Raw genomic sequence first — 11,719 nt, forward strand, 5'->3', positions numbered from 1 at the left:
GGCATGGAAGTGAGTACGCGCACGATGGCGCGATCTCACCGGTGGTCGTCCGCACCAATGGCGAGGTTGGCGACACTCCTTGTCGGATCCGTCGGTCTGGTCAACAGGGAGGCGTTCAATCATGGAGATCCAGCATGGAGGGGAGGAGGCGAACGGTGGGTGATCTCGCTAGCAGTCATCTGCGTCGACGGCGAGGTTGGTGACGCTCGATCTGGTCGGCGGGGAGGCATTCGACGGCGGAGATCTGGCATGGAGGTGAGGAGGCGCACGGTGGGGCGATCTCGCGAGCCATTTGGCTCCGCGGCGGCTGTGGACGGGACGAAGCAACAAGCAAGTAGATGTGCCGGCAGTTCCGCAACATTCCCTGTGTTGCATTTGGCAGTTTTGCAACATGACTAATGTTGCAAAATACTAGTGCGGTGTGGAGGGTGTTATGCGCTGCACGATCAAGTGCTGATCGAACGGTTGCGGAGACGGTCAATCGCGTGCAAACGATCCGCCGGTTGATAGGAAGCATTTCCCATTTTACAACCAAGCATCAAGGTGGTACAAACAGAATTAGCAAAATGCTAATGACGCTATGCATAGTAGAGAAAAAACAAGATATGCAAAACTAATGCACACACACAAAAAATTATATACGGTGGCAAAGAGCAAAATCACACATAATCGAAGCTATGCGTAAGCAAAGAGAAAAAAAGGAAAAACTCTGAAGCGATCAAATAGCAATCGACAAACTACAAGAACGACCATTCGCACCAACCATGTGTTGACATCGCAAGGATAGCGAGAAAGATTCTCCAACAGGAACCCCCCCCCCCCCCCCCCAGGAAGGGAATAATGCTCAAGCGTCACCATAGCCGAATCCAACTGTCGAAGGTCAAATATTTGATTTTCACCTTGAATATTAATCTGAGCAAATTCAAGCAATGCCTTCAATAAGAAAACGTCACAAAACACCACCATTGATAGGTATAACTAACTAGGGTCGGACCTAGGGGTTTCACCATGGAGCTTGAGACCGGATACTCGAGAAGCACCACAAAATCAAAGTCATCATGTGTTGTAGCCATCACTTTCCATGATCCCAACAATTACATGCATAGCACGATCTTCTAGTGAGATGTCACGCAAGTGACGATCATACATGCACAAGCAGACAGTCAAGCCACAACAACTATCGGTTACCACCAAAAGGTCGAAAAGACGAAGGTCGTTGTTGCACATGTGACAAAGATTGACAAGGGAGGAGGGTCACTAGCACCACAGAAGTCCCACTTCGAGACACTCTAGGAGTTCCATAGCGTACACATATCCATTGACCTTGCTTGTGGCGGCAAAATTGGTTGGCAAAACATGCTCGTCAATACCACTGAATTTGAAGATCCAAAACCCTCTGATCTATTGCGATAGTCACCTAGCAGGGCAGGGCCACGGTGAACCATCGGCACGTTCTAGTTGGGATGCAGGAGACCGGCGGTGCTGCCGTCAGTTTACCTGTAGAAGGGATCACGGCCACCATTGCCTCGCCACCAAAGATTGTCATCCTGGTCGGAAAAGCCACCGCCACCGCTGCACAATCATACCGTCTACCTCAGGTGGTCGCCAATAGATGACATCTTGCCGCCGAAGGCTACCCGTAGCATCGACCTTCCCGCCGCCTCAATATCCCCCGAGCCATGCATCCCTCTATATCCCCAACTAATAGCTAAGGGCAAAAAAAAAAAGAACAGCACGTGGGCAAGAGATAAACAACAGCGCAAAAATCACTAAAGGCAATTACACGTGTAAGGTACAGCAATCCTCAACGGCAGTAATTGTTTTTTGGAAAAAGGAGAAAAAGGGATCCGATCAAGGTATAGGGTTTTACTTATATATATCCAATGTACAAGCATATACTAAGATGAGCTCGAAGCCTGTGGATTAACTGAAGATTCACTGCACAAGCTTATATTTAGAGGAGCTCTAAGCCTAGGCAGAAGAACGCTAAGCTAGGAAGAAAAGACAATCAGACCTAAGTTCTGTCCCTTGCCACCGTCGTCTCCCATCTAATCCTACATGGGCTTTGCCGTCCTCCTCTCATGGGGACATGAAGGCAGAGGAGTCATGGTTTTTGGTGGAGCATCTGGCCTGGAGGAAGCAGCTTGAGGACAACGGACCATGTCAGTCCCTCACCGGCATTGACAAATCCATCGGACAGGAAGGCAAACCACATGAAATGATGGTTAGGAGCAGGCCCAAATCGGGGGAGCCGCAAAATCCCCACTTGCACAAACTTACATGTCCATATTGCAAGATATATCTGAGAAGAGCAGGAGAGGAAAAATAGAGGGGATTTCTTCTGGAAAAAAAATGAACATGCGTTGATCTGTGTATGAAATCTCATCTATTGCCTGTGAGATGGATGAGCGTTAGAGCGACTGACGTGGACCCCGAGCTTGACCTTGCTCCGTCGACCTTGTCCACCTGGCGGGGTTTGGGGAGGATAGGGGATACCGGGAATGACGGATCTGGACGCCGAGCTCAGCATGGCGCTGTCGGGCCCGACCTTTCGGGTGTATAGGAGCAGGTGGTCCATGGCCTTGAAAAATATTGAGAGTTCATGGGTTGGGTGGGAGGTGCGTGAGGTGGCAAGTAGTTAAGGATGTGCAACAATCTGCAATGATGGACCAGTGAAATCGGGAAACTAGGCTAGGTTGCGGCAGTGCAAAATTCGGCATGTCTGACGCAAGCCCGTTTGAATATGATCTAGCATGTGGAGGCTATATAGTAGACGTGGAAAACACAGCATACAACCAAAGGCACGGCTGACAAAACGAATGCACGTTCTTATGATACACTCGATCTAAAATTCGCAATATGTGCGTGCATAAATGGCGCACTAGGCTATGAAAAAGCTTGATCTAAAACCATATATAGTTGACATCTCAAAAACTAAAGGGGAGAGCATGCAATAATCAGCCAACAGGGTAACGAAGGAAAAGGCCGGCCATGGTCTCCCAGATCTGAAGACCAGCGCCTAACCACCGGCGCACGCAAACGCAACCAAGAACGGGACTCTCCAGCAAAAGACGTATGGACTGCAATACTTGCAACTACACGATGTATGTAATTTTGTAGGCCTGTGAGTCTATAGACTATAGATGAGGTCGGTGATGGACCACCAGTGTATATAAGGTAAATCAATCAAACCGTGGGAAAACAAGAAAATCTAAGTGGGGAAAGCGATAGAACAGAACCCCACATGACTACAAGGGTCGAGATTGTAGTGGCCAAATGAGGACAAAATGATTAGCTTGGGAGCTTGCACACCGCTACAATATTCCATGGAGAGACAATTTGCCCATCTATTGAGGTTTTCTGATTTGGCAAACAAGAAAAAATATATACTTGATGAGACAAAAAGCAAGACACGTGGATTATGACCTCTCTAGAGGGTCACATACATGCATAGGAGTGTCACTTTGAAATTGCTCAACTAATAAGGAACATGGGTAGCATAGGAGTGTTACTTCTGCTGGTTCGAAGCAAGCTTGGCAATGAGCTCCTTCAAAATGGAGGGGTAGGTCGTGTATACATGATCCCAACCATTAGTTGTCATTATTGCTTGCAAGCACATCGGAGACTGGACTTGGATAAACTTCAAGCACACCTCCTTCAATTCCTGGCAGTGGTGTTGCTCGGCTAGAGCAAGAGTGGACATCACCGAGAGCACACCCATGTGTTTGGACAACTGCCTCACACAAATGCATTTGAGGCATTGGACGTCATATTTGTCAGCCGCTACAAACAAGTCTCGGAGCCATTGCAGCAACATTCCATCTTCTATTGCTTCCGTTTCTTGTCCTTCTTCCATAAGTTGTGACATTTCATCCTCATCCATGTCGTCATACTCCATCATAGGGAATGAGTCTGTGTAGATAAAGCTAAGCAAGGCCTTGAAAACTTTTGCTTCCATGTCTTCAATCTGTATAACAGCAGGGATAACAGTGCCCTCTTGCATTTGGCCAAAGAGTTGCGCCATGAAGACTTTAGATCGGGCTGCAAGCACACACCGATGTGCGTCGAATGTCTCGCCGTCAACCTCAAACTTCACATCAGTGCCCACCTTGTTGTGAAGGAGATTGTTGAAATGGTGGTGCATGTTAGGTAGGAGCACCTCGGCTCCATGGCCGCTGGCATCCTGGGGATTGCAGACCATGATGTCACACCGAATGGTGAAACAATCATCCTCCCCTAGATATACTGATCGTTCAAGGGCGTCTCTTCTCATAAACGTACCGCAGCCCCAATAAGAACCATTGAAGAGGGATCTGCGTGTTTCGCTTTCGCTTTCGTGAATGTATACTGGGTTCTGCTTCTCAACTTGGTCGACGAAACTGAAAGCGAACCTGGCATCCACATGTTTCCTGTCACTGCAGTCGAGGCGGGATACATAGAGAGAAACAAAGTCCGAGCAACTCGAGTTCTCGCCGATGGGATAATACTTGATGGACCAACGACGGCCTCCTACCCCGAAACCACGAGACTCGATGCTCTGGCCAGTGGGTGTCTCCTTTTTGGTACGCGAGTAACCTTGGACCACAAGCAGGTGGTACCCGCATTCGGAGCGGGTCTCGACGAAGGTCGTGGTGGAAGGGCACAACTTGCCGTCCTCCAATATAGATACACCGGCGAACGACGACATGATGGACCTACGAGTCGGTCGAAATCCGTCTACTCAGTTACGAGATTGATAGCAAGTTGGAGAGTTGGGATCGATGAACCGGGAAGGGCAAACCTGGTCACGTCCGTCGCTCCACTCGCTGTGCACCGACTTAGCTCCCTTGTCGCCGGAAACAGAGAGGGTTTGCACCGGCGGCTGGTAGTTGTTGATCCAAAAATTCTCGCGTTTGTTTGTCACGGTTGTTGTTGCAAGCCTATGTATTAAAATTCTCACGTTTGTTTGTCACGGTTGTTATGTATTACGTGTGTATATATACAGGGCCGGGTAATGTCCTAGACGGACACTAACTAACTTGAACCTACTATTCCTACTCCAATCTCTAACTCTAACACGGACGAGGACACAAAGTCCTGATCGGTACGGCAAGCTGCCAAATTGCACACGATGATTGTATGTATTATACTTATTTTTTTACAGACTGTAGGCAAAACTTATCTGTAGTAACTTTGTAGATTAAGTCAAAAAATTGCACCAAATTAATTAACGAAAATGTTGTGCATCTGACGTTTGCTGGGAATGATTCCGGCGCAACGTGACGACAGCCGTCTGATTGCCACACGAATTAGGATGCAGATTTCGTTGCCACGTCACTCCTCTTTTCTTCGCGTGCCTTCACTCCTCTTTGACTTGCTCTTGGCTTTTACTCCCAGCAACAATTCACACCCGGTGATAGCAACAGGAAGGGCGCTTGTGCCATCATCGCCATGGCTTCTCATCCATCCCTGCTTCAAGCACACACCACCTCCTCCACTGTGCTGATCTGCCACCACCGCCATGTCCCGCAGGCTGCTCTTCCCCTCCGACGCCGCATCGCTATTCCGTGGTCTTGCTTCTGTGCGCGAGATCCATGGGGAGGCGCGAGCGGTGGAATGGCTCCATCGCCGTCGCCCTAGGTGATGGGCCTTCTCTTCGGCGGTCACAAGGAGGAGACAGCGTTGTGCTTCTCACGGTACTGCATCGCCATCCCGTGGTTTGCTGTGGAGAGATCCATGAGGGGACATGTCCGGGCGCGTCTGCATGCGTTTAGCGGGTGGATTTCCTATGTCTAAAGGCGGCGGCATTGTCTGAACACTGCCGACGCTAGCGTGGAATGGAAGCGACAGCTATTGATAGGTTCAGTTACACAGGAGACTGACGACGCTAGTGTCGAAATGGAAGCGACACCTATTGATGGCTTCAATTATCTAAAATAGGGGAAAGCAGAGTAAAGAACTAGTAATAGGGCAGTTGAGTGAGTACTACTCCCTCCGTAAACTAATATAAAAGCGTCTAGAATACTAAAATACATAGTGATCTAAACGCTCTTATATTAGTTTACAAAGGGAGTAGCATACAATTGTCCGGTTCCTAGCTAAAAGTAGCTCTCGTGCACACACTAACATACAAGTTCATTGACAGGATTTGCCGGCCGGCCGTCCTCAATCGTCGCCAGAGTTTGCTTCTTTGTCCGTCGCTTAAAACTGCAACTTAACAGTGTGAACCCATACCATATATGAGATATTTATGTGCCTGACTTGATTTCCTGTGTTTGAATCAGAGTATAGACAGCTGCTGCATGCTATTTATTTTGTGTAATGCTCCATTGTTGTTTCATTGTTGCCATTTATAAGTTTCTTTCTGCATACATGTACGTAGGTGGTGGTGTGCTCGCACATCAATTGGACTAGACTGGCGCCGATCAGGATTTGTTGGCAAACTTATGAAGCAATTTTCGTGTACCTTCTTGGCTTGTGACTTTGATGGTTCCAAAAAAGAGGTGAAGGGCTCTATTAGCACAAAGTTCAGTGATGTCAAGGGGATCGATGATGCGAAAGCCGAGCTCGAGGACATAATACTATGCCTGCGGGACCCAAAGTGTTTCGGCGATTCTTCATACACCACGTAGTCGACGATGCTGGGGAGCACCTGAAGAAGCATCCGCTGGCGCCGCCATAGCTGGATTACAGGCAAACACTGCATACTTGTTTCACTCCAATATCTCATACTACAAGATGTATGTAATGTTGCTAATTAATAATCCACCGATGCAGGGATTGTTTTCAGACAAGTAATAATCAAGTCTAGCTACTAGTCCTGGACTACATGCTTCAATCTAAAGCTATGCTACTATATAGCTAGATGACTATTACACACGATATTATGATGGATGGACTACATATATATACAGCGAAATGGCTAGATCATCCGAAAACCATGCATGTAGTCATGAGTGTATTACTGCTGCATGCGATTGGTTCATTATATCCATTGTTTCTCTTTCTCCTCACATGAAGAATGCATGCATGTGTCACTCTTACAGCTGGAAACGGCTTCTGCATTTGAGCTGACCAACTTTAGGAAAGTTCCATTTTCCCGAACAACCAAGCTGTATGCAGTCACGTGGAACCTTTAGTGAGCTCTAATTCTTGATCAAGTTGACCTCAAGTGAAACATGTCTGTCGGCGACTACACTTGCACAAGATAAAGAGTCTCTCTGCTTGACGGAACCATTCTTAGGTTATCGATGACGATATTGTCTCATACATATATGTCTTCCCAGGTCTAGGAAAAAAATAAAGCTAGCACTCATGTTGGGGAACGTAGTAATTTCAAAAAAATTCCTACGCACACACAGGATCATGGTGATGCATAGCAACGAGAGGGGAGAGTGTTGTCTACGTACCCTCGTAGACCGAAAGCGGAAGCGTTAGCACAACGCGGTTGATGTAGTCGTACGTCTTCACGATCCGACCGATCAAGTAACGAACGCACGACACCTCCGAGTTCAGCACACGTTCAACTCGATGACGTCCCTCGAACTCCGATCCAACCGAGCTTTGAGGGAGAGTTCCGTCAGCACGACGGCGTGGTGACGATGATGATGTTCTACCGACGCAGGGCTTCGACTAAGCACCGCTACGATATGACCGAGGTAGATTATGGTGGAGGGGGCACCGCACACGGCTAAAAAATCCAAGGGATCAATTGTTGTGTCTACGGGGTGGCCCCTGACCACGTATATAAAGGAGTGGAGGAGGGGGGAGAGGGCCGGCCCCTATGGCGTGCCCTGGAGGAGTCCTACTCCCACCGGGAGTAGGATTCCCCCCCTTCCAAGTAGTAGGAGTAGGAGTTAAGGAAAGGGAAGAGAGAAGAGAAGGAAGGAGGAGGCGCAGCCCCTCCCCCTAGTCCAATTTGGACTAGGCCTTGGGGGGCGTGCAACCTCTCCTCTCTCTTTCCCCTAAAGCCCAATAAGGCCTATATACTCCCCGGCGAATTCCCGTAACTCTCCAGTACTCCGAAAAATACCTGAATCACTCGGAACCTTTCCGATGTCCGAATATAGTCATCCAATATATCGATCTTTACGTCTCGACCATTTCCAGACTCCTCGTCATGTCCCCGATCTCATCCGGGACTCCGAACTACCTTCGGTACATCAAATCACATAAACTCATAATACCGATCGTCACAGAACTTTAAGCGTGCGGACCCTACGGGTTCGAGAACTATGTAGACATGACCGAGACACGTCTCCGGTCAATAACCAATAGCGGAACCTGGATGCTCATATTGGCTCCCATATATTCTACGAAGATCTTTATCGGTCAAACCGCATAACAACATACGTTGTTCCCATTGTCATCGGTATGCTACTTGCCCGAGATTCGATCGTCGGTATCTCAATACCTAGTTCAATCTCGTTACCGGCAAGTCTCTTTACTCGTTCCATAATACATCATTCCGCAACCAACTCATTAGTTACAATGCTTGCAAGGCTTATAGTGATGTGTATTACCGAGTGGGCCCAGAGATACCTCTCCGACAATCGGAGTGACAAATCCTAATCTCGAAATACGCCAACTCGACAAGTACCTTCGGAGACACCTGTAGAGCACCTTTATAATCACCCAGTTACGTTGTGACGTTTGGTGCACACAAAGTGTTCCTCCGGTAAACAGGAGTTGCATAATCTCATAGTCATAGGAACATGTATAAGTGATGAAGAAAGCAATAGCAACATACTAAACGATCAAGTGCTCAGCTAATGGAATGGGTTAAGTCAATCACATCATTCTCCTAATGATGTGGTCCCGTTAATCAAATGACAACTCATGTCTATGGCTAGGAAACTTAACCATCTTTGATTAACGAGCTAGTCAAGTAGAGGCATACTAGTGACACTTTGTTTGTCTATGTATCCACACATGTATTATGTTTCCGGTTAATACAATTATAGCATGAATAATAAACATTTATCGTAAAATAAGGAAATAAATAATAACTTTATTATTGCCTCTAGGGCATATTTCTTTTAGTCTCCCACTTGCACTAGAGTCAATAATCTAGTTCACATCGCCATGTGATTTAACATCAATAGTTCACATCTTTATGTGGTTAACACCCATAGTTCACATCGACATGTGACCAACACCCAAAGGGTTTAGTAGAGTCAGTATTCTAGTTCACATCGCTATGTGATTAACACCCAAAGAGTACTAAGGTGTGATCATGTTTTGCTTGTGAGATAATTTTAGTCAACGGGTCTGTCATATTCAGATCCGCAAGTATTTTGCAAATTTCTATGTCTACAATGCTCTGCATTGAGCTACTCTAGCTAATTGCTCCCACTTTCAATATGTATCCAGATTGAGACTTAGAGTCATCTGGATCAGTGTTAGAACTTGCATCGACGTAACCCTTTACGACGAACCTTTTGTCACCTCCATAATCGACAAACATATCCTTATTCCACTAAGGATAATTTTGACCGCTGTCGAGTGATCTACTCCTAGATCACTATTGTACTCCCTTGCCAAACTCAGTGGTAGGGTATACAATAGATCTGGTACACAGCATGGCATACTTTATAGAACCTATGGCTGAGGCATAGAGAATGACTTTCATTCTCTTTCTATCTTCTACCGTGGTCGGGCTTTGAGTCTTACTCAATTTCACACCTTGTAACACAGGCAAGAACTCTTTCTTTAATTGTTCTATTTTGAACTACTTCAAAATCTTGTCAAGGTATGTACTCATTGAAAAAACCTATCAAACGTCTTGATCTATCTCTATAGATCTGGATGCTCAATATGTAAGCAGCTTCACCGAGGTCTTTCTTTGAAAAACTCCTTTCAAACACTCCTTTATGCTTTGCAGAATAATTTTATATTATTTCCGATCAACAATATGTCATTCACATATACTTATCAGAAATGTTGTAGTGCTCCCACTCACTTTCTTGTAAATACAGGCTTCTCCAAAAGTCTGTATAAAACCAAATGCTTTGATCACACTATCAAAGCATTTATTCCAACTCCGAGAGGCTTGCACCAGTCCATAAATGGATCGCTGGAGCTTGCGCACTTTGTTAGCTCCCTTTGGATCGACAAAACCTTCCGGCTGCATCATATACAACTCTTCTTCCAGAAATCCATTCAGGAATGCAGTTTTGACATCCATTTGCCAAATTTCATAAAATGCGGCAATTTCTAACATGATTCGGACAGACTTAAGCATAGATACGAGTGAGAAACTCTCATCGTAGTCAACACCTTGAACTTGTCGAAAAACCTTTTGCGACAATTCTAGCTTTGTAGATAGTAACACTACTATCAGCGTCCGTCTTCCTCTTGAAGATCCATTTAATCTCAATGGCTCGCCGATCATTGGGCAAGTCAATCAAAGTCCATACTTTGTTCTCATACATGGATCCCATCTCAGATTTCATGGCCTCAAGCCATTTTGCGGATCTGGGCTCATCATCGCTTCCTCATAGTTCGTAGATTCGTCATGGTCACGTAACATGATCTCCAGAACATGATTACCGTACCACTCTGGTGCGGATCTTACTCTGGTTCACCTACGAGGTTCGGTAGTAACTTGATCTGAAGTTTCATGATCATCATCATTAATCTTCCTCACTAATTGGTGTGTAGGCATCACTGGAACGGATTTCTGTGATAAACTATTTTCCAATTCGGGAGAAGGTACAATTACCTCATCAAGTTCTACTTTCCTCCCACTCAATTCTTTCGAGAGAAACTCCTTCTCTAGAAAGGATCCAAATTTAGCAACAAAAGTCTTGCCTTCAGATCTGTGATAGAATGTGTACCCAACAGTTTCCTTTGGGTATCCTATGAAGACACATTTCTCCGATTTGGGTTTGAGCTTATCAGGTTGAAGCTTTTTCACATAAGCATCGCAGCCCCAAACTTTAAGAAACGACAACTTTGGTTTCTTGCCAACCATAGTTCATAAGGCGTCGTCTCAACGGATTACGATGGTGCCTTATTTAACGTGAATGTAGCCGTCTCTAAAGCATAACCCCAAAACGATAGCGGTAAATCAGTAAGAGACATCATAGATCACACCATATCTAGTAAAGTACGATTACGACGTTCGGACACACCATTACGTTGTGGTGTTCCGGGTGGCGTGAGTTGCGAAACTATTCCGCATTGTTTCAAATGAAGACCAAACTCGTAACTCAAATATTCTCCTCCACGATCAGATTGTAGAAACTTTATTTTCTTGTTACGATGATTTTCAACTTCACTCTGAAATTCTTTGAACTTTTCAAATGTTTCAGACTTATGTTTCATTAAGTAGATATACCCATATCTGCTTAAATCATTTGTGAAGGTGAGAAAATAACGATACCCGCCGCGAGCCTCAACATTCATCGGACCACATACATCTGTATGTATGATTTCTAACAAATCTGTTGCTCGCTCCATAGTTCCGGAGAACGGCGTTTTAGTCATCTTGCCCATGAGGCACGGTTCGCAAGTACCAAGTGATTCATAATCAAGTGGTTCCAAAAGTCCATCAGTATGGAGTTTCTTCATGCGCTTTACACCAATATGACCCAAACGGCAGTGCCACAAATAAGTTGCACTATCATTATCAACTCTACATCTTTTGGCTTCAATATTATGAATATGTGTATCACTACTATCGAGATTCAGTAAAAATAGACCACTCTTCAAGGGTGCATGACCATAAAAGATATTA

At 45.7% G+C, this 11,719-nt stretch overlaps 1 protein-coding gene across 1 annotated transcript; it reads right to left on the reverse strand.

Moving 5' to 3' along the window:
* Positions 1-3,508: 3,508 nt before the first annotated feature.
* LOC109752691 (BTB/POZ and MATH domain-containing protein 3-like) lies at positions 3,509-5,502 on the reverse strand. Its single transcript, XM_020311591.3, has 4 exons — positions 5,390-5,502; positions 5,019-5,093; positions 4,781-4,919; positions 3,509-4,654 (listed from the first exon to the last, which is right to left on the reverse strand). Exons 1-4 carry the CDS (start codon positions 5,500-5,502, stop codon positions 3,509-3,511), a joined length of 1,473 nt encoding a protein of 490 aa, XP_020167180.2.
* Between the last annotated feature and the right edge of the window lie 6,217 nt (positions 5,503-11,719).

Source organism: Aegilops tauschii, chromosome 6 (assembly GCF_002575655.3).
Source record: "Aegilops tauschii subsp. strangulata cultivar AL8/78 chromosome 6, Aet v6.0, whole genome shotgun sequence".
Classification (NCBI taxonomy): Eukaryota; Viridiplantae; Streptophyta; class Magnoliopsida; order Poales; family Poaceae; genus Aegilops; species Aegilops tauschii.